Genomic DNA, 26,483 nt, shown 5'->3' on the forward strand with positions numbered 1-26,483 from the left:
AAATTATGGGTCATTTGACCCACCACCTGACCTATCTAGAATGATATAAGAGCATAAAATAATAAGATTCAGCACTATGACGTCACTCGTAAGCTGTCCACCTGAGTGCAGATGAGAATTCGAAAGTTCAGGTAGAGATTTTCTCCCCTTGTCTCCATGATTTTTGTACGGCGTTGCGGAATAATGGCTTAAAAGCAGTATAGAAATAGTATGACACAGATGCCGTACAAAAATGGTGGTCCACAAAGTCGGAATTTATTTTTATTTTTCGACAGTTGCCGGAGTAAATTTGGTCATTTGATTTTGTACGGCATCTGTGTCATACTATTTCTATACTACTTTTAATCAATTATTCCGCAACGCCGTACAAAAATCATGGAGACAAGGGGAGAAAATCTCTACCTGAACCTTCGAATTCTCATCTGCACTCAGGTGGACAGCTTACAAGTGACGTCATAGTGCTGAATCTTATTATTTTATGCTCTTATATCGTTCTAGATAGGTCACCTGGTGGGTCAAATGACCCATAATTTTTTCAACACGGGCCTGTAGTCTATAATAATGAAACACAAACCGCGCAAATAAAGAATCGAAATACAAATTATGGCGCCTAGCATGCCTTCTCACTTGTGCTTTGGCAAATGAACGCGTGCTATCTCGTTCATTCTAATGAGCATGAGCGTTACCTTTATAATATTTATGTTGTGTTTGTATGTTTCTGTCATTTTTAAGGTTCCGTACTGTAAAAAGGAGTTTGAGAATTGAGTTATTTATTGGAAAAGGTTGTAAAATGGGAAAGAGAGCTTGAAAATGGTGAGCATAAATGATTTAGGGTAGTTAGGTGCTACAATTCTTCTGCTAAAGTGCATTTATTCTAAGTGTAAGTGCTTAAACATAAAGGTTTGAAGCGAATTACCAGTTGATGGTATTTGACGGAGACGATTTGAAAAATTGACTTTAATATTGACAAAATCTCGGTCGTTATCTGAATGTTTTGATTAAATATTGTTTATGATTACATTATTAAATAAGGAAAGATACGTTACGTTGTATTTGGAGTTTAATATAAAGTTCTTTTTTTTAATTCTATGTAACTAAGTAATTTCAAGTGGTTATGTGTAATTTTTTTCATTTTTGTATTCTTTATACTTTATGATTTTTTTACGTATTGCTTCTGTACTAAATTTCAGAATTATGTTTACACAATTGGAAAATGGAAATAACTTTGAATCTTAAATTTTTATCCAAATCTGATATTAATTAGTGGAAGACCCATGCTATAATATATAGGTAGATAAAGGTATATTATGTATTTTCTATACTATAGATATATATTATAATAATAAAGTGTAGTAAAATGCCTTCTAATATTTCTTAAGGTCATAGATTTGCTATCAATTAAATTTGGGTTTGTTTGAATAATTTTTTAAAGGTATATTATGTATTTTCTATACTATAGATATATATTATAATAATAAAGTGTAGTAAAATGCCTTCTAATATTTCTTAAGGTCATAGATTTGCTATCAATTAAATTTGGGTTTGTTTGAATAATTTTCAATATTGAAATAAAATGATACTTGTGGATGTAACTTGTTTTATTTCATTTTAAATTATATTCCTATATTTTATAATGCACATTAGTTTATACATACATACATAGTCAACAATTAGACAAAAATATTAGAACATGAAACTTAAAAACATAAATTAAATTATTTAAAAGTAGAAGTTCCCGCCTTATACACAACTTTACAGCTATTATCTAGAACAAAAATATAAACTCACTTCACAACATCATCTTATACATAATATCAGCTAGTATTGGACACTGACCCCTATTCATTAACTATTACATATAATAAAAACCCTGTGACTAAATCCACACATATGAAACCCTATATCACTATCTTGGGAAACATTGTCCTTTTCCCTCCCACATGTTCTTACAAGTACATTTAAATCAATGTTTCAGCCATAGCAAGACACACATACTTCTGTTCCTTCAGCCCTGAAAAATATTTTAAATCATTTGTAAATTTTTAATATTATAATTTTTAAGAATGCTATAAAACAAAAATCAAATTGTAAAGAATTGATTATAATTTTATTTGTTACACAACAAACCATTCCACTCAATATGAGTGTAGATACATACTCAAATATAGAACATCTTGCACAGTACACATGACCGCAGCGCGTGCACGGCCGCTCACAGCGCGCACACAGAGCTGCCTCGCAATATGCACATTTATCTGTTGTGCCCTCCCCACATGCACATGAAAGGGATGCAGCAACCTTCACCTGAAATGTAGTGATGTGGTTAAAAATATTATTCATTTGATTTTCATTTCATTACAGATTTATCTACTCTAACAAAATGAATTACAAGATAAAGAAATTCTTGTTTTTTTAATCAAAACAAAATTAACTTAATAAGTCTTTATTCATGTATTTTATGCATTTGTAAAAATTTGATCTCCAGGAAAATAACACTTTAGTTTATTAACTATACATACATCATTTACCATTTCACCAGAATGCAAGAGTGTCCCATCAGCAGACAAGAACAGTTGTTTGAGACCATCTTTCTTGGTGTTGACCTCCACTTCTACTTTGTTGTTATCTTGCTGGGCTTTCTTGGCACCCTTAAATAATATATCCAGCGTTTTTTCTGTAAATAATTATTGAGGGTAGTTAGTACACTTTTAACCGAAATTATAAAAGAAAATGTTGAAAGAGACTTACTGTAAACTTTTTCAAGCCTTTCGTTATTATTATTAAATTGTTTTAATCCAACGTGAATTTTTCTTTGCTGCACAAAGTCTTCAATGAAGGGATTCGCTCTCTTTGCCATTTCCGAAAGCAGAATTCTTAATTCTTATAAGATTTTTAGAAAATATATTTTTTACCAGTTTTTAAATTTTAGCAGACATTACAGACTTTTGTACTCTACCCGAAATATTGACTCTTTTATGTTTGTTTGTTTGTAAAATTATTATCAAAATTTGTGTGGTTCGCTTGGTCGTGGCTTGGTCAACAAAAATAACTCAAAACAAATGACAAATTTGAGTTTTGACAACTATTGACATTGAAACCAGGAAAATAATGACATTGACACATCATTGACATAGGTTTATGACAGTTAATTATAATAACAGCCATGGACAAAACAAAGATGAAACAGCTGTGGATGAATTAAAATCGGATATAAATTATAATTAATAGGTGTTTTTTAGTTCTTCACTCACGTACTATATACAGGAACAAATGAAAATTGCAACAGGGAGGTACACGTAAACTTCATACGCAAAGAAATGCAATGCATCTTTTTTTAACAATAATTTGATGAAAGTATTTCAATTGACATAGTTATTAAGTGTTCAGTGTTCTTAAAATGAACATTGCAAACGATAATTTTATATAAAACATCTCCAAATAAAGATTTTACAATTTGTGTACCAATTGAAATACTACTGTATCCTGTGACTGTATCCGATTAAATTTATAAAAATTAAAATAGACATGGCTACACTGCCAACAGGGCACCTTCGATCGATGGGTTGCTGTCAATAAAATATTTAGAAAAACATATTTATTAATTAAATAAAATACAGGTATATCCTTGAGGGAGATAAGGATTGTTCGTTATTTATTGCAATAGTTGTAATCTTGATTTCAGTTCGTTAATCTGAAACAAGTGTTTTTCAGTGAAAGTGAAATTTAAAATTAAATTCTATGATAGTGACGAAGCTGTTTGTTGGTGTTAACATATGTGAAGGGGCTCTCTTGCGAATGTTACGTAAGCGGCGATAGGGCGAAATGTCGTGGATGAAGCGGCCGCAGCCCGGGGCGCCGCCGCCCGGCCCGGATCCCCAGGGCTACAACGCGAATCAGGTGAGCCAAATATTCGCACAGGTTATGTCGACACAGACGTAAACAATGACGTGGACCAACTGCTTTCTTACATTTCTGCTACAGTTCATCAATAATATAACTATACACAAGTACTAATTGAGATTTGCGATACGATTTCTTTGATATAAATTTATAAAAATAGGAAGTTTGTTGATCTTGTTTTTTATTTATCATTTTCCATTTTGCAGCCATATGGCAGTCAACCAAACATGTACCCCAATTATCAGGGGGGTCCACCAGTGCAACAACAACAAATGTGGCCACAGCAACAGCAACAGCCACCCCCACAATATAGCCAACAACCACAACAGTATGGTGCTGTTTACAACACACAGCAAGGCTTTGGGAACAATTCAAATGAGTTCTATCAGCAGCCTCCTCAATATAATCATAACTACACAAATCAGAACTATGACAATATGCAACAAGGCTATACACAAAACTACTACCAAAATGTGCCAGCTCAACAACAGAATTATACACAGAATGCTCCAAATGCTGACTCTTGGGAAGATAATTGGGGGTGGGGATGGGATGATGCATCCAAACAGGCTCAGAAGCAAGTTAGTCAAGTGCCTTCTACCCAACCTGCCAATCAGCAACCCCTTTATAGTAACTCTAATGCAAATGCAAATGTTAATGTAAATACTAATGCAAATATAATTGAAGAGAGCTTTTCATCTAATGATAATTGGAATTGGTCAATGGAAGATAAGAAAGAACAACAATCTCAACATCCCCAACAACAACCTGTGCAAAATAGTGGAGAGGTTGCCTTCTCAAGTAGTAATCAAGTCAATGCTAATACAGTGCAAAGAGGAAGTCAAGACTATCTGAATAACAGCCCGGCACAATTATTGCCCGCTGAAGATGTAAAAACACTTAATGATAGAGAAGTAGTGAAGGAACATATCCCAAATTTGGCGTTGGGCAAGCGCATCAACTTGGAAAACCTCACACCGCAGTGGTCTATTGAGTCACAAATGTCTCAAGATTCCAGTGATGGGCCTCTCACTCACTCCGAAGGTACACACAGCACTCACAGAAGTGAAAATCAGTCTAGAAACTCAGATAAGAGTAGTCCAGGAATAACTGCTGAATCAACAACATTTAATTATTCACAGAATGCTTTACATGATCTCACAAATCAGATTTGTGAGTTTACCAAGGCCATTGATGAACAACTACCAGACATCAAAGCACAAAGTGACTCGAGTCACATTGCCCAACCTGAGGACTTAACTCAATCAATGAGAGATATGAATATAAATAACTATGAGTATCCTGAACCTCCTGCGGAAAGACCTAGAAATGTAAATGAGAGTGATAGTGAAAATGTTATACCAAATGTTGCACCAGTTCCTCATATGCCTCTTCCAAGTGCTAACGTTAATAAACGCCAGTCTCCGATGCCTCCTCCACCACCAGTAACAGCAAACCAATCGGTGCCCATGTCTTCTGTATCATCTAACTATAACCAACCACCGACCAATAATCGAGGCAACCCTCCAGCATCTGTTCTTCCTCCGCCATCTTCGGCAACTACTCATCCTCCTCCCATGAATTTCTCAACATCCTCATCTAATCCTTTCAAAAGTGTAGGGCCATTTTCACATAAGAATGTGACCAAGGTTCCGCAGATCAACTCACTTCCGCAACCAAATGTACCATCCATACCGTCCAGTACCGGTTTGACATCGCCAGCCGTGGTGAGCAAAGTAACGCAACATGAAAGAATGCCTGCGGGTTTCGGCGCAAACTTAGAGACAATGCCTGATAATTCAGAGAGACCAGATCAGCCTCCACCAGCAGCTTACAGATCATCTTCTTCTGTTCCTCAACAAGTACCCGAAAATTTGGAGGTTGCTCCACAGAATGATAGAAATGAATACTTACAAACGGCACATTTGTCTGGCAGCGATTATGGGGAGAATACTGATTTCAGTCGACCACCTCCACCGGGTCCCCGACGAATGGGAGTTGGCCAACAAGAAGTTGAATATAATCAGAACTTAAATATGTCTGGAGAGGAACCTCCTCCGGGCTTATCCCGCATGGTGCCGGGTCAACAGAATGAGTCAGATAATGCTTATAATCAACCTAGCGAAGTTTATATGGATCGTCATATTGATGGTCAACCTACTGACAACATTGGTCGACCGTACAGACGAGCAGACGGTCAACAGACGCCAGATAATTACGCGCAACCGCCACCCGGCCGAGGGAGTGACAGAAGGCCTGTCGGTTTAGACAGGATGGTTCCCGGGGAACCTAGTAACGACGATTATTCACAGTTTTCCAATACAAATTATGGGGCAGCGAGTGAACAACGAGTCGTTACCGGGGTCGATAACAACTTCCCAAATTTACCAGACGTCGGACGATCGGAAGTGCGCGAGCAAAATGTTGACGGATCTGACTATACGGAACCAAACGTAAGGAGCACTTCTAGAAACGTGATCGGGGCGCGCGAAGTGAGCAACGCTACGTCTCCCGACTACAGTGTCTCGGTGGACGACCAGCAGAGGGAAATAATAATGGAGGGTGAAAATTTGCAAGACTTGAGTGTCGTGTCGTCGGCCGACATGTCGTTCAGAGACCACACATACGACAGCACTGCCGTCAACGTCGATTCCGGTATAGAGAGGAACGAGGCGGCCATCTCTATGGAATTCGGGTCTAACAATTCCCGCAGACAATCAGTGAACCGTACGTCGGGAGAAGAATCTGAGGGCGAGAGGTACAAAGCGTCGTCGCGGAAAGATAAACACAAAGCGTCGAGCCGCGACAAGGAGAGGAGCAAGGACGGCAGATACCCGCGAGACGATCGAAAATACGAACGAGAACCCGAACGGCGGTCGGTGCGGGAGGAGCGGCGCCCGGAGCGGGACCGGCGCGACAAGGAGCCACCCGCGCGCCGCGAGCGGGACGACAGTCCGGGCGCGCGTAGACACCGCCGCTCCACGCGCTCACACCGCTACGAGACCGAGGACACGGACTACTACAGCGATAGGGAGAGAGAGCGCAGGTATAATAAACTATACATGTTATATTTTACTGCTGCTATATTTGTGCTATTTGCAAAATGTAATATTATACAAATGTCCTTAATTAATAACATTGTTAATATTAGGTACACAAGTGCGCAGTTGTTTGTTTTTATAATATAATTTTAATATAGTGAGCAATTAATTTGTTTACAAAATTGCTCAGAACATAATATTATCGTCCACAGGAGATACCGCGAAGGCTCGCACACGTCCAAACCGCCGCGCGGCGAGGACAAGGAGCGGCGCTACGAGGACCGGGAGCGTAGCAAGCGCTACGGCACGCTGGAGCGCGACCGGCGCTACGACGAGGAGCGCCGCAGCCGCCGCTACGAGCGCCGCTACCGGGACATCGACCCCACGCGCAAGCACCCCGCGCGCCGCGAGCGGGACGACGAGGAGCGCAGGAGAGGTCGGTACACACACTTGCGCGTGCGAAAGAGATAGGAATCATTTGTATACTAAGCTTCTTGACCAATTTTCATGAAATATTTTGTGGGTCTAAAACTTTCTTAAACCTGTGTTCTAGCAGAACAAATTTCTTGTCAGTTAGAAATGATACTCAAAGACGTAAAATGTAAAAAATTAAATTTAGCTAATAGATCTTCTTGCAAAAGTACATTACATATTTCGAAGACACCGGGTTGTCGCTACAAAAAACTAATTTGCGACCTTGGACCCAACATAATTTGGCCACTTAGTCAATCAGCCAATTTCGTAGCCATTTTACATTGTTGATCAACATAATATTGCGCAATATCTAGCTGCAATATAAACATGCAACAAAATTATTTTTTCGACCACAATTAACAATACAGTGAAAAAAAACATCCTATTATAAATAAGAAAGTTTGTGACTATGGATGTTTGTTATTCTTTCCCGTAATTTAAACTACTGAAACAATGAAATTTGGTTTGAGCTACCTAGCTGATGACCCGGAATAAGACATAGGCTTTTTGTCCCAGAAATCCCACAGGAACGGGAACTATGCGGGCTTTTCTTTAAAATCGCGAGCGAAGCCGCGGGCGGAAATCTAGTAAATAATAATCATCTTAAGATTATCTTCAAGTAGCGTATTTGATCTGCACGTTACATTGTGAAAGGTAAATGTATGTTGATGTATTCACGCTGTGCTCTAGAATGTGGTTGCGTAGCGTATTTTAGTTCAGGCTAAGCTGTTTCGAGGCCACTGTCTTATTTAGTTACAGCATTACCGTAATTTATATTGATGTTTGACGCGTGATATATGTTTTGGTTCGGGAATAGATTGATTGGATGTATGAACTACAATCTACTCAATAGTCGAGTTACTCAAATCTAAATTTATATCATAAATCCCCGACTTTGTGTAATAATAAACTTTAATTCTGCTTTAGCCTCCCAGACGTTGAGTGTCTTTACTGTTACTTTCAATTTTACATTAAATAGGAAATTAAAGAAAGTGTAAAAAGGTTGACAGAATTGAAAACACAGCCGGATTCTTTATATATTTTTTTCGTTATTAAAAACGGGTTTTATAAGTCATTAGGCATTTAATAGCCAAGTTTACGAGCTCGTCAAAAAGACCTATCTATATGTATTGGTGACGCTGTGTCGCGTTTGTTTCAGTCGTGACGTTTTCGGGCGACGCTAAGTCGGAATCTAGCAAAGGTAGAGTGTGCGTGTTGCTCTGGGCTTACCTCTTACACATGTACATATTTTTTGACATTTTATTTTTCTATGGACACAATTTATTTTTTTCGGAACGAAAATTTATAGTGTAGTGAGTTGTACCATTCTATAGTATATATTTAAATCGACTCAAAATACTTGCATAGTTAGGATTTATTCTTATTCATTAGATACAAAGTATATGATATCAGACATTAACTAAGAAAAGAAACATTCCAAAAAATAGGTCTTGTAATTTCCGAGATACAAATACACACACTTGTCAATCTTAGCATAATTCTTATATCCTTGTCCACAGTATAATAAAACTATATTTATTCAATATCAAGTTCCAGGTATATGAAAATGTTTAAACAAATCACTTGTATATAAATGTCTGCACTTTTTGTCTCTAAAACAGGTTTTTTTTTGCAAGCTTAAATGTTATCTAGCGTTTATCGTTTTGCACATTAGCATTTTATATTTTTAATAGGTTTTTATTTTGTAAGTCAGAACTTGTATATGTAATTTGATTGGATTTTGCAAAAAACGCGATTATTGTACTTTTTTTAAATGTCTCATAGATAATCCTTAATATTTAATCAAAATAAGATTAAGATTATAAACAGATAAAATTTTTATGGATGAATGTATGTTATCGAAAAAGTGATTTATTATATGATTTGGTGAGAACTGTCCGAAAAAATTACATTAATTTTAACAATAAGTTTAAATACACATTTCAACTATGTATTACACTCTGAAACCATACATACAAACATTTTTGACATACATACAACTACAACAGTTCTTATATTAAAATTCAGAAGGAATTTAAAATCAGGAATTTAACCTACATAGTCAAGAATGCCTACTTTACTTTATTTTCATAAAATAGATACGGTTTCAAAGTCAACACAAACGAGGTGGCCCAGATTGCATGCTGCATACAATTATGAAAGAAAATCATCGATTTATGGCTTATTAATCAGAGTGTTGATGTGTGACAAATAACAAGACTTTATTTCATTTTAATATCGTCATTTTTCTATTTCCATTCGATTTGCTTTCAAAGCAAGATGATGCAATAGCGGTGTGAAGTTTATCGATTTCATGAGATGAAATGATATTGATACAATATCTTATCTTTAACATAGATAAGACTTGTACTGAGAACTGTAATATAACGTGAATGAAGTTTTGCTCATAGATTTAATTAATTGATCTGTAAATGAATATCTTTTTGTTTACATTCCTTTTATCAAATTAAACAAACTGATTAATCTGTACGAGAAATATTTAAGTTATATAAATTTCGATAGCAACATATACTGAAACAGTACAAGTATTTAATTTAGGATTAAATGTTATTAGAAACTAATTAACATACGTTTTAGGTCAGGATTCGCTCAGCTCATTAAGCAAATATATAAAGACATAATTATGTAAATGTGTACATACATTTTAATAATTAGCATTCAATGGATCCAGTTTATTCGATTCGAACAGTTGATTATTTGGAAGCGTTATTTATATGTACATCGTTGTATACGTATACATTGGGTGTATTTACAACTTAGTTACATTTTTTACAAAGTGGAAAAGATTGAAACAGGAATCAATAGGAAAATAATCCAAAACCAACAAGAAAGTATTCATGCGCTTTGGCACTAATCGGTTTGACATTCATTTGCCTGTTTTTTACACATCAGAAGCGAATGATATTCAATATTTTTTAGTCAAGCATTCATAAGCATCCAGATAATTGAACTCATGTGTTGCTTTCGGCTTCTATTGATTTAGTTATTACTGTAAATATACACGTTACAAAAGGTGGAGACACGTATTCGTCCGGCTCGCGTGCGGGCTCGCGGGAGGCGACCGCCACGGACGAAGACGCGGACGAGCCGAGGCGGCGACACCGCGAGGAACGGCGCCGGCACAGGACCAGACCTGATCCTTATTACGATGGTGAGACTGTTTGTCGATTCGTATTTTTGAAAAGCCCTTAGTTAAAGTAAAACAAGTTGAAATATAAATATTCATAGATAAGTTTTTTATTTAATAATGCATTCTAAAAATGTTATTTAAAATTTTCACAATGCTCGATAAAATTAGATATCCAATGCAATAATCTAAATTTTCACTACAAAAATATCATAGAGTTGCACAAGGTACCACACTTGGTCCACTACTATTCCTCTGATACACGAATGGTACACTTAATAATATTATATTTTTTGCCATCTCTCTGTACCATGTTTTTAGCAAATACATTTTGTTGCAGTGTCGGAGTACGGCGCGGACCCGTACGCGGCCCAGCGGCAGCAGTACGAGTACTACGAGCGGCTGCGGCGCACCGACCCGGCGGCCTACATGCGCCTCTACAAGCAGATCATGGCCGGTGCTGTGCCCGCTGTGCCCGCCGTCCCGGGACAACCGCATTACAGATATCCCGGTAAATACTGCTTCGAAGATAACGTTTTAGAATGCTTTATAAATAATGAAGTTTTGAAACTCGAGCGATATAATGCATTAGAATGTGATATATATAAATACATAAATAAATATAATTTTATAATCTAAGCAAATATCTTAACCGATCATACATAAAAGGAATTTGAAGCCTTATGATATTCTAATTTCGAAGAAAAAAAAATAACTATTTGAGAAAAAATACAATTCAACTAATATTCAAGGTAAAATTCAAATAAAAGATAAAATTGTATTTAATAAGACGCTAATTCTTGTTTTTCAGGTTACCCGGTAGCGCCCGGGTACGACGTACGCGCGGAGGAGCGTGCCAGCGTACACTCGGGCCGCTCCAGTGCTAACGGGCTCAAGGGGCACGATGGGTACGTACTGTACACGCACACGCACGCACATGTGCACGCATACGCACAACGCACACATTAATAACATTCATTGCAGCAAGAATGTGATTTGATGCTAAAAGCAAATTAGGTACATGCACATAGGAAATTTTAAATAAAAATCTTAGTAGATTGCCTAATACTGAAGAGTAAGTAATTAGATTACTGATTTTCGTTTAGCGTCAAATCACCAAAATATGTTTGATGATTTATGAAACCACAAAGTCCTGATGTTTTTAAATATGTACCAATAATTGCTTCATACATACATTTAAAGGTCTTCAATTAACAGCATTGATTACGAACACCGTAATTTTGTACATTACTTCACCTGATTGCGAGTGAAAGTGTCCACTGTCTTGGTTTGATTCGATTTCGAATGTTTTGTTTGGAAATCAATTAACAATTACACTATTCATTCACAAACCATTCAAACTAACAATCTCAGATCTATTTGATATTTAGTTTTATAGCTATCAAAGGCTTTATAAATAAGAAGTTTTTAAGAATAAAATAGTCCATCTTGATCGGAATTCGAACCCGCGTCTTTCACCTTGCCGCGAAAGATCGAAATGTTTTTTTATTCTTTAAAAAATATCTAAGTGATCGCTCCACACCTTCATAATATTTCTTTTTTTAGAGAAGAAAGGATTTCCTGTAGGATTATTTTACATCCTTAATTCTAAAAGGAAAGTTATTAGGGATGGTTTGTGTGTGAAAGTAAAGGGTTAGTGCAATAAGTGGTGGTGTGGTGTAGGTACTACGGCGCGGGCTCGCTGCGGGCGCCGCTCTCACTGCGGACTGATTTCTCTGACAGGTACCATCAGATATTCATTCAAATGTAATCTACGTCATAGAACTATCCAATTTTTTTAGCAGGCGCCGTATTATGACCTCTTATTTCCAGACAGTTTATGCCGTGAATTGAAATAACTGGCAAATTTAAATTATGATCGCAATGGCCATGGCTGGTTGTTAAGATAATAATATTATGAATTTAAAAAAGAGGTCATAATACGGCCCCAGAATATTTTAAACATTTTTCTAGAAAAAAAAATAGCTTTGATTTTGAAAAATGTGCTCTAACTGCAAGAAAATAAGGTGTATTTTAAATTGTTTGAAATAATTTGGTTGTTCTATGACCTAAGTTCTAAATCATTAAAAATCGTATACTTATACATAACTAACCTATCATTTCATAAAATTAATGCTTGCTTTTATTGGAATTAGTACAAATTGCACAAATAATTGTCTTTTATTTGGTTATCATGCCTATTTTGCACCATGAAACATATTATATATACATATATATTTTTTAACTAATTTTAACTTGGTATAAATCGTTAAAGGACTAGTGCTTAGCACGTTAGCTTTACAGTTGTAAGGTTCTGGGTTTAATTTCTGCGGGTGACTGCAAGAATATTTTTGTTTTAGCTAGTAACTAAAAATTGTATAGAAAGTGTCATCTAATACAATATGCTAAAGTGTCAGAAAATTCTGTTTTTTCTCTTCTATGTGTTTGGTCGTATATAAAGTTTCTTGTTTTATCAAACTTAATCGACAGTAAATGTTTCTCACAATTTAATTACCAATTATTGCAATTAAAATATTTGTAAGTATCACACGTGGTGATGACGCGTCAGAGCAGGTAGTATAGCGTGTCGTGTCGCAGGGACCTGACGACGGACGCGTCACTCAACCTGCAGCTGGAGGAGTCCACGGTGCGCTCCGAGCGGATGACGCCCTTCAAGTACTCCACCGCGCATATCAAGGTGATTCCACCTCTTTTCATGATTTGTATTAAATAATAAGTTGTCATAATTTAATGGTTAGTGTTTGAGAGTGTACGGGCCTATCCCGTACTTGTATGATTAATTAATGTAATATGAAATAAAAGAATTATTAGACTATTGAAACTTGTATTAAACGGAAACTTGTAATAAAATGGATGAGTCACGTGAGTGACCGTCGACGATGAACTGATTTGAATCCATACTAATATTATAAATGCGAAAGTAACTCTGTCTGTCTGTCTGTTACTCAATCACGCCTAAACTACTGAACCAATTTGCATGAAATTTGGTATGGAGATATTTTGATACCCGAGAAAAGACATAGGCTAGCTTTTATTGCGAAATATGTCCAAGTAGGTACCACGCCCAACGACCGGGCGAGTTTATACGTTCGCTAGCTATGCAGATACTGAGCCATTCTGCGCACGCGCGGCCTGTGGATAGAGAGCATAGCGTACGGGATTTGGGTGGGAATAGGTGGGTGGTTTACTTTAATCAGTCGAAAAATTTCCCATTTTAGTTAGAATAGAAAAATGATTTTAAAAATAGTTAGGGAATTTCGATTGACAGAAAAATTACGATAAGTCAGGAAAAATAATAAGTCAGGAAAATTTCCATAAGTCGGGAAAATTTCGATAAGCTGGAAAATTTCCATAAGAAAGGAAAATTTCTATACGTGAGGAAAATTACTATAAGTCAGGAAAATTTCCATAAGTCGGGAAAATTTCCATAAGAAAGGAAAATTTCTATACGTGAGGAAAATTTCTATAAGTCAGGAAAATTTCTATACGCCAGGAAAAATCCATAAGTCGGGAAAATTTCTATAAGCTGGAAAATTTCTATAAGAAAGGAAAATTTCTATAACAAGGAAAATTTCTATACATGAGGAAAATTTCTATAAGCCAGGAAAATTTGTAGAAGTCAGGAAAATGTTTATACGCCAGGAAAATTTACGCGATAAGTCGGGAAAATTTCAAAAAAAAGGAAAATTTCTATAAGTCAGGAAAATGTTTATAAGCCAGGAAAATTTCTATACGCCAGGAAAATTTCTATACGTGAGGAAAATTAGTATACGCCAGGAAAAATCATAAGTCGGAAAAATTTCTATAAGCTGGAAAATTTCCATAAGACAGGAAAATTTCTATAAACGAGGAAAATTTCTATACGTGAGGAAAATTTCCCTTTGCCGCATAATTATATAGATAAGGAAAATTTGTATAAGTCAGGAAAATTTCTATACGTCAGGAAAAATCCATAAGTCGGGAAAATTACGATAAGTCAGGAAAAATTTCTATGTCAGGAAAATTTCCATAAGAGAGGAAAATTTATATACGTCAGAAAAATTTCTATAAGTCAGAAAAATTTCTATACGCCAGGAAAATCCATAAGTCGAGAAAATTTCTATACGTGGACTGTATATCCATAGGTCGCTGGTTCATATCCGGCTCGAAGGACCAGAATGTACGGGCCTATCCCGTACTTATAATAAAAGAATTATTAGACTATTGAAACTTGTATTAAACGGAAACTTGTAATAAAATGGATGAGTCACGCGAGGTACTCTTAATGACCGTCGACGATGAACTGATTTGAATATAATATAAAGTTTAAAATATTGGAAACAATTTGAGTTACGCAATATGCAAGCAAAGCGCCTTATTGCACTTTGGACGTGCTTGCTCGTACAGAGAGTAATGGATCAAATTGAGTTTTGAATTACGCCTCAAATTTTCCTATTATCTGAAAGTATTTCTGTTGAGGTTTTTGTTATGGAAGAAATTTTCTGTTGTGCGTCGTCGTTTTTGAAGTGATCGAACAGGGAAAAAACGTTAATAATGCGTTTTTGAAGTGACACTTCTTTAGGCGCGTTGATAGTTAATTTTCAGTGTCGCGTCATGGAAATACCCTCACGTCATGGAATAAGGTGACGATTTTTTTAATCTTATCAAAGAAGTTTCACTTCTGACGCGTGCTCGGTTTACACGTTTTCTGGTTGGTAATACTCGTGACGTGTACGCAGGGCACGCTGGGCGCAGGCACGCTGGTGGTAGTACGAGCGGCGTGGCCGGCGGACGGGCGGCCCGCGGCGCTGCGCCTGCTGCCGCTGGCCGCGCTGCTGCACGCCGACCCTTCTGTGCAGCGCCTGCGCGCCTTCCCCGGCCCGCTCGTCAGAGGTGAGCCCCCACCCCCCACCCCGCACACACACACGCAGACACATCCATACAAACACACACACACATACATATCGACACAAATCGTCTTTATTTGCTGAAAGTAGTTACAAAACGGAGGTACAAATTATATACCTAGGTTCTTAAACATTCTGCTCGTAGTTGAGCGTGCAATTATATTTTAAATTATAATATAAATTACACACACAAACCAAGTATTTACTTGATTTGTCAAATTTCATTATTTTATAAACATCGCATGTATAATGTGATTTTCTTCAAAAAAATATTACGTTTTTAATTCACACACAGCTATTTAACAATACATATAATAATGGCTAAAATGGTTCGTTTCCAGGTGTGACCCACAAGAAGAGCGTGATAGACTACTGCTTGGGGCGCGCGCGGGCGGCGACGCGGTCCGACCCCACTGACCCCGCTGACCCCGCCGGACACGCGCTGCTGTGGGACCTGCTGGCGCTGCTGCTGCGACAGAACGGGGTCAGTGCAACAACACCACACGTGAAAATACGATATAACACACGCCATAACACGCGTAACAACACACCATACCATACACCATACCACACGCAATATCACGCAATAACATGCCATGACATACGCAACAACATGCAAAAACATGTTATACCACATGTAACAACACGCCATAACATATTCAACAACATGACATACCACACGCAACAACACGTCATACCAAACGCAACTACACGACATAATACACGCAACAACACGCTGTACCACATGCAACAACACCTCATATCACATGCAATATCTTGTCATACCAAACGCAACATCACGTCATATCAGATGTAACAACACGCCAATCTTCCACTCACAACAACACGCACTAATATACGCAACAATACGCCATAACACACGAAACAACATGTCATACCTCATGCTCACACAATTAATACTAACGAAAAAAATATGTATAAAAATAATTGATCCAACAGGTGGTGATGGGGTCAGACATCGCGGAGCTGCTGATGAAGAACACGAAGGAGTACGAGTACAAGCCGCCCTCTGTCGCCAGCGGTGAGATATAGCTTGATTAAAGCAACGTACAATAAATAGTACATGCTATTTTATTCATTAAAAAGAAAAAAACAATGTGTCTTCTTTTTCACATAGATGTTTTTATAACCAAATTGAACCGAAATTTAAATGTAATTCATAAATATTTTATTTTGATTGAATCCAGACTCCCGCGTGGCATCATCAGCGAGTTTGAACTGTGATGACGAGGCGGCGAATGTTGAAACAGCGGATCCGGCACGTACGTATTATTATATTATTTTTATATCAATAATTTGTATTAACTATTCTATACATTATTAATACCTTGTAGTCGTTCAAGGTAACATGAAATAAAATGTGTTTTTATTTGCAGTGGTAACTGAGGCAGTAGCGGCTCCAGAAACGGTGGTGGATGAGAAGCAAGCGGTGGACCGCTTCAGAGAGCTGCTGCTGTATGGAAACCAGCAGGAGGCACTCGGTGTGATTTTTAATTTTTATTCACAATTCACATAGGCTCTTTTCAATATTTTTTTTTCAATTTTTCAAAAAATATTTTTTTAAAGAGAAACGAAACATTTTTGTTATAGAAAAGTATGTTTGACTTATAAGTAATATATTGCAGAGTGGGCGATGAGCACGGGGCAGTGGGGGCACGCGCTGGCGCTGGCGGCGGGCGGCGAGCGGCGCGTGCGGGCCGCCGTGCTGGCCCGCTGGCTGCGCGCGCTGCCCGCCGCCGACCCGCTGCACACGCTCTATGCGGCTCGCCACGCACGTACTCCGCCTGCTGCCACCGTGAGTCTCTCTCTCACACACACACACACACACACAAAACCGAGGCCGTACGTATTACTAGCAGGAAACGGATAGAAACAACCTCAGTCAGAGTCGGTAATTACGAGATCGTAACGCAACCATACGTTCGCTACCTGGGAGTAATGCTGGACACACGCCTGAGCTTCAATAAGCATGCAAAACATGTCGCTTCTAAAGCAACAGCAGTCGCAACAACACTATCCCGTCTAATGCCGAATATTGAAGGCCCTAAACAACAAAGGAGAAGGCTCTTAACATCGGTGACGACGTCAGTGCTCCTGTATGGCGCCCCACTTTGGTCAAATGCGCTGCAGCTGCAACAGCCCAAACGTCAAGTTGTATCGACGTACAGAGTTAGCGCACTACGCATTGCCAGCGCATTCCGCACTGTTTCTGTAGAGGCATCATGCGTCATCTCTGGAATGCTGCCAATCGAAGTCTTGACAGAAGAGCGAAAGAACCTTTACTATCGCCAGAAAAGCGGCACCGCGCTCACAAAGACCGAGCTGAAAACGGAAGAAAGACGGAAGAGTTTAGAAAAGTGGCAACGGATATGGGACACCTCTACCAAGGGAAGATGGACCCATCGCCTCATTCCACGGATTGAACCATGGGTCAATTGTAAGCACGGTGAGGTTAACTACTATCTGACCCAAATGCTTTCTGGTCACGGTTGCTACCGAGAATACCTACATCGGTTTAAGCATGAAGATTCTCCAGAGTGCCCCACCTGTGGACAAGACGAAAATGCAGAACATGTTTTCTTTATATGTCCAGCATACAAAGAAACCCGAGACACCTGGGAAACAACAATGGGAAGAAAAGTATGTCCTGAGAACATAATCGGAGTGATGTTGTCAAACAAAGAATCGTGGGAAGCAACGAGCGCTTATGCAACGGAGGTTCTGAAAGACTTACGTAAGAAAGAACGGATGCGAAAAGCTTGAAGGCATAGATCATTAGTGAGAAAAGCAGCAATGCTATACGTCCCCCCGCGAAGTAAAGCCTAACGGCCATCCCGCGGGGATATGGACGGGAGAAAGAGGGTTGTTTAGTCGGTATGGACCATGAGACCATGATCGAGACCGACATACCAGGTCGCAGATCTTGACCTGAGATACTTAACAGTATTTTTTCCTTCTATAAAAAAAAAAAAAACACACACACACACGAAAACAACAAAAAATTTGAGAGGTGTCAGGGGAAGATGTGTGGTCCTTGATCAATCGAGATAGTCGCACGCCGACTGCTTACAACTACAAGCACAACTATAGCAAAAAGTGTCTACAACTTTTGGTCTTAATTTTTTTCGTCTAGCCCCCTCTCGCAACGTGCGATTAAGATCTAATAGCCCGGTCGATCTGAACATTCCGTGATACATTAATTCACAAGCTGAAAATCATGAAAGTTGTTCAAAATATAATTTAGAAATTACCAATCGTTGCATTGCATGGAAAAATAAAATTAAAGTCTCTCAGAAAATCGCGAAACACTCTTTTTTTTTACCTTGAATAAAAAAATTCTTAGAATAAAATATGTAAATACCTGAAATATTTTTTTTTCAAGTAAAATATAATTTTATCACAATCCGCAGTGCGTATCGGACGGTCGCTGGGCGGACTGGCGGCCGCACGCCGCCATGCTGCTGGCCAACCCCGCGCACGCGCCGCACGACCGCCGCACGCTCACACAGCTCGGTACGTGCCACATTTATATATATTTTATACATATAGAATTTTGATGTGAAACTTCTTTAGACGCATTGAGAGTAAAATTTCAAGGTCGCGTCATGGCAATATCATCACGTCATGAAGTAAGGCGACGATTTTGTTATCTTTGAATCTTGCCAAAGAAGTTTGACTTCTAACACGTGCGATCGACACACACGCTCTTTTTTATATATAAAATACATATTTGTTTTAATAGCAATTCGAACTTTATATTTTTAACAGTGAAGCTTCCGAACGTATTTCTTGCAACAAACATTTATGAAACTACCCTCCTCACAGGCGACTCGCTAGCGTCCCGCGGGCTGATCTTCTCGTCCCAGTTCTGCTACCTGACGGCGGGAGTCCCGTTCGGGCCCCACCCGCTGGCCCCGCTCGCCGAGCCCCACGGCGGGGCCCCAGCCGCCCCCCGGCTGTCCCTGCTGCTGGCGGACAGCAAGGCCCCCACGCTGGGGCAGTTCGCGACCGACACCGCGATATTCGCCACCGAGATATACGAGTACGCGGTGTCGCTCAACCAGGAGTACGTGATTGATGACTTGCAAGTGAGTGCCTTTTACATGAATAGATTTATTTAGTTTTGAGAAAGGAAAGAAGCATGATAATGTTGTATTTCTTCGTTCGAGTGATATAGTAATTTTTAATATACCCTGTAATTAAATACATAATAATGTTAAAGATGTCATTTTTTCCGGCTTGAAGGACCATTTGATAGTTCGTGAAAATTAAATATAATATTTCGTAATCTTACTCTGTTACTTTTGTGAAACTGTTCCATCGATCTTTTTGTGTGTAAAAAAATCAATGATATATTTTTATTTTATTTTTTTAAAAACAAACAGTCATTCACAAACAAAAATGCATAATATTAATAATACATAAACAGACCTATAGTTTTATTTCTTAACAATATCAATCTTGAACATATACAGGTGTACAAGCTAGTGCTAGCCACTCGTCTAGCGGAGGCGGGCGAGTGTGAGCGTGCACTGCGCTACTGTGAAGTGGCTGCGCGTGCGCTGCTCGCTAGATCCACGCCTGCGCCGCGACTTGCGGCCGCGATAGCAGCGCTCGCTGATCGGTATGTACACACACACACACACACACACACACACACACATATGTGAACGTGCATATACGTGCACACGCACGCACACATGTGAACGTGCATATACACGTGCATACGGAAAAATCTATGTTATATGAGTAAATAATTCTATTCCGATGTTGCGTTATGTTTTACGATTTATATAAAAAACCAGTGCATTTAATGTACAAGCAATTTATTATTTAACGATTTAATTTTGGTCAGTGTTTATTTCCCATTTTATTACCGCTGATATTATATTAGTAAAGAAAAAATGTATTAATAACTTTAATAGGATATCTATCAACCTGTTTTTATGGCCACTGATAATGAATAACTGTTTGCATAAATATAAATGTTTGAAACAATATTAATCAAATAGCTATTTCCCATTGCAGGTTGAAGTACTTCGACCCGGCGCTACAAGGCGAGGGGGAGGGGGTGGAGGGTGAGGTCGCGGGGGAGGGGGAGGGGGAGGTCGGCACTCCCTTCGAGACTCCGCGATGGATACAAGACATACAGAACTTGGCACTCACTACTGTGCAGCAGGTAAGATGGCATTCTGTGTATGGAAGGTGTAATTTAATTGTAATGCAATGTTTATATACTGCAAAAAACGAGCAACGAGTGGATTCTGTTTGACATATACAAAATTGTTCTCTTATGATAGTATTGTTATAACTTTGAAATTGTGTCGATTTGCTATTTTGGTTGCAAAAATTTATAGAGTATTTTTAAATGGTTATAACTTCTGATGTGATATATTACAATTTATTATGCGTTGCGAAATTTCCTTCAAATATAATTTAGAAAAATAATAACTGAATGTTTGTTGTATGATAAGCGTACTATTTCACCGCATGTATGTGTTGCAGGTGGGCAGCCCGCAGCACACGCCGCAGCCCGCCGCGCGCGAGCCGCCGCCGGGGTACGCGTGGGGGGACCAGGTACTAACACATTTATTTATATTTTTCACTCTTTTCATATTTTTTACTAATATTCATTAACTGAGTTAATTATTCTGTTGAAAAAAAAATAAGTCTCTTTATATACCTAACCAAAAAAAGATGTATGAAATAAACACTTCCTAATAGTAATTTTTTGATAACGATATGAGATCTAATTTTTAAGTTATTAATAATTGTTACTAACAAAATGAGTCCTGGTAGCTTGAATAAATGAATAAATTATTATTTTCAGACTCTACAACCTCAAACATACGCTCCACAAGATACAACCGACTACAATGCGTATGCCTACCCGCAAGTTCCTCAAGTACCCTCCGCTGAGACGGCTGATAGTCAACCCTCGTACATTGACAGTCAGTCAGCGTACACTGAAACCCAGCCTAGTTACGGGGAAACTCCGGGGTTCGCTGACAATCAGCAAACGTATAATGCTGAGAATCAGCAGACGTATAATACTGACTGGCAGAACGAGGACGCTGGACAGTATGCTGACCCGTACTGGCAACCCGACTCGCAGTATGGATATGGCGAGGTAAGTCCAGCTATTGTAGGATAGCATCGTTTGCAGACCCTAAATATGTATATGCTGAAATTTTTATCACGTTTTTTTCTATGATTTATACATCGAGTATAGAACAACACATTTACCATGTTTTTTAACATTCTATTTAGGGTTCATTCGTATTTGAAATATGCATAGCAATATCCCATTTTTGGTATTTAAAATAAAATTTTGTTTACAACAGTTTACAACATTTTGGTTACAACAGTACACTTTGTACACCAAAAATTAATTTAAAATCGAATCGCTTTTGCGGTGAGATGAAAAAAAATCGCGATTAAAAAAAAATGTTGTCGAAAGCTCGTGCAGTCCCGCGTAGTGTATGTGTTGTGTATGAGTGTCGCTAACGCGTGTTGTGGGCAGGCGGGCGGGCTGCGGCGCCGCGCCCGGCCCGCCGCCAGCCCGCTCGCCGCGCCCCCGGCCCGCCGCGCGCCCCCGGCCCGCCGGCCCCCCGCGCCCCCGCGCCGCCCCGCGCTCAGCGCCGGCCACTCGCCGCTGTTCAAGCCGCTGGTGTTCGGCGGCACGTTCCCCATCGACGAGCCGTGCTCGGAGTCGGGCTCGTCGGTCGGGTCGCGGCCGGCGGGCGGCGCGCACGCGGGCGAGTGGCGCGCGCTGGCGGCCATGCTGTCGCGCCGCGCCAACATGTTCCCCCCGCGCCGCACCCCGCTGCCCGACACCTTCGACATCGACGAGCCGCTGGACGCGGACCACGTGCCGCCGCATGCGTACTTCCACGAGCGAGACGCACGGTACTACGTCGCCGGGCCCAAGACCTACGATATCGATGAGCCCTTCATCATTGAGTAGTGTAGGTAGGAGACGTATCAGTATTTCGTTATGTTTGTGTTTAGGTAGGTGCCATACTTTATGTTCACGTCCATGAAACCATCTTTCATTATAGTATGTATCGATTTGTAGCAAAACTATATTGAAGATGAAAAGTAAATTTCGTATTAAGTTCCCAAAGTATAAATATTTATTTTTCGTTACGATACTAAATGTTTACAGTAGTCATAACACATTCGATATCAATTAATGTTCTTCACACAGTCATACATAAGTCTTATCGTGACATTAATTATATTTTTCGTTAAATGGTCCTTCGAGACCGATCAAAAACTTTTTATAATAACGTGTACAAATTTGAAATTAAACAGATTGTTGTATAATAAATTGAGCATTTTAGTAGTAGCTTGTATTATAGTACTTGAACTTATTTCTTTGCAAAATTATGAAATTCCTAAGAAAATAGTATTTATCTTGCTCCATTATAAACGTGAAAATTGTAACAAAGATAGCTTGTTTAAAAGTAGGTAGAGTTTGTAAGTACTTGATTTTGAATAATAATACAGAAAAATAAACATTATTAGAAAGTAAAAACTAGTTCTCTACGAATCTGATTAGGAATCTAACCTTACACAAAATACGATTACACTTTGAACTTTCTGTTAAGTTTCATGAAAAATTAAAATTCACTCAACTTAAAAAAATTCTATAATAAAATATCTATACTTAACAAAAAAAGCAAATATTGTTGTACCTTTTTTAGGAATTCATATAATTTTGAAGTAAACCATAATTTTGCATTGAGCTAAGTAAACAGTATATAAGAGTATTGTTGTGCCTAGTCTAGCTTCTTTCCCTCTGTGATACTTCGATCTGGTTGATGTTTACTAACATTTATTTATTTGTTATCGACTCCGAAATAAAGGAACACTTGCTTACGTTTCAAAATATATTCATAATCAGTTTTATACATGCAAGTGTGACATTAGCCTAATAAAGGTTGACTTTATGACCACAAATATTTAAAAATTGGCATTCCCAAGAAAATAAAAATTCATAGTAATTTAGTCGCAAAAGGGTGATCTCTGTTATAGTATTCTATTATGATTTATTAGTTTATAATCATTCTAATTAAATAAAAATATAATTTCAATGTTTAAGAAGTAAATTTTAGTTTGTAGGCTTTTTATATATTTTATACAAGTGAATATGACCTATAATGCTAATTACATAGAATCCAAACTAAAGAGAGTGTAGTGTGAGATAACAATTGCACGTAAAAAGTTGATCGTTTGTTTCGGAGTCGATAAATTATATTAGAATTAATCATTATAATATTGTACTAACACCATACTGCCGTCTATTCAAATTGCCATGTATAAAAATATATTATTTTATCTGCTTTGAGAATAATTTGTAAAAAATCTTTAAACAAATTCAGTTTCTTTTAATTATATGTATGTATATGGTAGGTATATGAAATGATAGCACAAAATAGTATAATAACTGCATTTAAATACCATTTATATTGCAATAGCAGTTGTTAGTTAATGCTGGTCCAATTATAAACATGCATTTATCCATATATAGATTAGTACAAAAAATTGATTTTCAGTTTTAAGTGATATTTAATTTGAAATGATTTTACAAAGATTAATGTATTGTGTTGTCCATTTTAATTTAGTATAGCATTTGTTGATCTGAATTGTGATCTTATTTATAAGAATTTCTATGACAAAAATGTATTGTAGAGTACGTCTGAGCCATATATTTTATTTGACATTGTATTTATTTTGACTGAAGTTAGTGGTTCTTAAAATGTGGTCCAGAAATAAGTGGAAATAAAATGTAGGATTTAGTCAAAGCTTTTTCTAGTGTCATATTTTTTCGCTAAATAATAGTCACTTATTTCAAAATATTTCATAATCTAGTGTGCACATTACAAGGTTTGCATCGTTTGAGGGATATTTAATATCTAGTTTTATTATTCCTATTTTAAAGTACATAAAATAGACAATTTACACGCGTTCTCAATTTTCATCATTGCTTTTAGGAACAAAATAGAGTATAATGTAATACGTATTGCATTACATTTACCTGATTAATATTATCCCAAAAAATGTTTGGTTATTCGTTCCTAAATAATTCAGAACCACTGACTTAAGTCACTAGGACCCTTATTTCTTATATGAATAAGGTTTATAATTGATTAATATTACAGGACATTTTAGCATAGCTTTTTACAATATTGTTTAACGATAATGACGGTGGTATATTAATGTTGTCTAATTTGCACTGTCGCGTCATGTTTTACACTTGATTATGAAATAAATAACTGTTTGTGATGAACTGTGTTTTATTTGTAATAAAATAACATTACACGAGCCTCCTGCGAATTAATATGTACATCAAAAGTAATATAAATGTGAAACGTATACATTAAAAACTCCAACAAAGTATTCCTGGAACAGTAAATTACGAATGTAGTAATGCAAAAATCTCAGTGTGAACATTTAGAATTAATATTTAACATTAATACTAAATGTTCACTTTTTAGGAGTGAAATAGAATTGATGGGAGAGTGTGAACGCCGATGGGAATGATATAACTCATTTTGGAAGAGTAATAAGAAAAAAATACTCGTAGGAAATATAAGTCGAGCATCAAAGCTACCTAAATAGAATTTTTGTTTCGATTGCTTATCTGAATTATCAAGAAATAACGTAAAATTTTAATGCTTTGGTCTCGAAACTAATCTATCTCAAAATTTAATCGCTATATCTTTTAACCAAAGCATTGACAACACTCACTCATAAGACTATACATCTTATAACAGCAATTTAACTCTAGCTTATAACGAATAGCGACCCAATAGCCCTTTACTTAAGGTATATTTTCCATTGGCACACCAGGGTCAGAACGGTGGAGAGGAGCCGCGCGGTATCACGATGCCGGGCGCGTCGTCCCGCCCCGCGCTCTACAACGACTTTGATGACGATCGCACTAATAACGCTGATGTGAGTTTATTTTATTTATTTATTCCAGGTAAAAGACAATATTTGTGATTGTTTGCCATTTTGTATGTAAGGAAGATAGTCCATTGAATAAGTCCCTCCAAGGGGGGTCTAGAGTGCGTCAGTTAGTAACGTAAGATGTTTCTTCGGAAACATGTCAAGAGTTCCTAGGTAATAAACATACTTAAACCCCGGGACACTAGGAGGAGCCCCGGAGTGGGGGGAGGGGGGGAATGGGTCCATTTTTTCATTTAGCGCTTAAATCTCAAAAACGGTACATGTTAGAGAAAAACTTTCAAGGAAAAGTTGAAAGGCCATAAAATTATCTACAAGTTGTACCTAGATCACTTTTTCCTATATCCTACCGTTTCTGAGTTATACGCAGTAAAAAATGATTTTGGCTCAAACAATTTCCCCATCAATCGATCAAAAAATATTTCTTTCTTCCAAAAAACTCAAAGGTGCAACTTGTGACCGGTACTGATAGATTGCTCTTAATTAGGTCTATAATTGATAAAATAAACACATTCCTCCATGGAAGCCTTTAGGAGGAATCGATTGTCAAAATATTATATTAGGGCAGTTTGAGTTACTGAACTTGATCTTTTTATTTTTTTCTTCCAAAAAACTCAAAAGTGCAACTTGTGACCGGTACAGATAGATTGCTCATAATTAGGTCTATCATTGATAAAAATACCAGATTCCACCACGGAGGCGTTTACGGGGAATTGAATTTTATCAGGACTTTACGATACTTGAACTTTTTATTTTTTTTCTTCCAAAAAACTCAAAAGTGCAACTTGTGACCGGTACAGATAGATTGCTCATAATTAGGTCTATCATTGATAAAAATACCAGATTCCACCATGGAGGCGTTTACGGGGAATTGAATTTTATTAGGGTAGTTAGTTAAAAAGTTCAAGTATCGTAACTACCCTAATAAAATTCAATACCTCCTAAACGCCTCCATGGTGGAATCTGGTTTTTTTATCAATGATAGACCTAATTATGAGCAATCTATTTGTAGCGGTC

The 26,483-nt window shown here is 37.7% G+C and overlaps 2 protein-coding genes across 4 annotated transcripts in view; one reads left to right on the top strand and one right to left on the bottom strand.

Moving 5' to 3' along the window:
• Positions 1-1,580: 1,580 nt before the first annotated feature.
• Positions 1,581-3,063, bottom strand: LOC149489298 (apoptosis regulatory protein Siva-like). Of its 2 annotated transcripts, none has more exons than XM_089711716.1 (4): positions 2,749-3,063; positions 2,529-2,674; positions 2,159-2,304; positions 1,581-2,011 (listed from the first exon to the last, which is right to left on the bottom strand). In XM_089711716.1, exons 1-4 carry the CDS (start codon positions 2,855-2,857, stop codon positions 1,972-1,974), a joined length of 441 nt encoding a protein of 146 aa, XP_089567842.1. In that variant the 5' UTR covers positions 2,858-3,063; the 3' UTR covers positions 1,581-1,971. The 2 variants fall into 2 exon arrangements, with proteins under 2 accessions (XP_089567842.1, XP_089567836.1); XM_089711710.1 differs by having other exon boundaries at positions 2,520-2,674.
• A 454-nt stretch (positions 3,064-3,517) lies between these two features.
• Sec16 (endoplasmic reticulum export factor secretory 16) overlaps positions 3,518-26,483 on the top strand; it is a 38,899-nt gene continuing 15,933 nt past the window's right edge. Inside the window, exons 1-21 of one of the 2 annotated variants that reach the window (XM_089711829.1) lie at positions 3,518-3,897; positions 4,107-6,946; positions 7,154-7,377; positions 10,450-10,587; positions 10,904-11,074; positions 11,375-11,471; positions 12,247-12,306; positions 13,162-13,261; positions 15,303-15,456; positions 15,812-15,954; positions 16,431-16,512; positions 16,679-16,753; positions 16,868-16,972; positions 17,117-17,286; positions 18,902-19,004; positions 19,317-19,579; positions 19,967-20,115; positions 20,520-20,670; positions 20,997-21,068; positions 21,322-21,621; positions 25,350-25,454. In XM_089711829.1, the coding sequence (XP_089567955.1) occupies positions 3,823-3,897; positions 4,107-6,946; positions 7,154-7,377; positions 10,450-10,587; positions 10,904-11,074; positions 11,375-11,471; positions 12,247-12,306; positions 13,162-13,261; positions 15,303-15,456; positions 15,812-15,954; positions 16,431-16,512; positions 16,679-16,753; positions 16,868-16,972; positions 17,117-17,286; positions 18,902-19,004; positions 19,317-19,579; positions 19,967-20,115; positions 20,520-20,670; positions 20,997-21,068; positions 21,322-21,621; positions 25,350-25,454 (5,577 nt within the window). In that variant the 5' untranslated portion in view covers positions 3,518-3,822. The remainder of the gene's footprint in view (positions 3,898-4,106; positions 6,947-7,153; positions 7,378-10,449; positions 10,588-10,903; positions 11,075-11,374; positions 11,472-12,246; positions 12,307-13,161; positions 13,262-15,302; positions 15,457-15,811; positions 15,955-16,430; positions 16,513-16,678; positions 16,754-16,867; positions 16,973-17,116; positions 17,287-18,901; positions 19,005-19,316; positions 19,580-19,966; positions 20,116-20,519; positions 20,671-20,996; positions 21,069-21,321; positions 21,622-25,349; positions 25,455-26,483) is intronic. The other variant, XM_089711834.1, reaches the window with a different exon arrangement.

This window comes from Colias philodice, chromosome 3, assembly GCF_061535455.1.
Source record: "Colias philodice isolate Cphi_HAF_F1 chromosome 3, ilColPhil1 Martin Lab GWU primary, whole genome shotgun sequence".
Taxonomy (NCBI): Eukaryota; Metazoa; Arthropoda; class Insecta; order Lepidoptera; family Pieridae; genus Colias; species Colias philodice.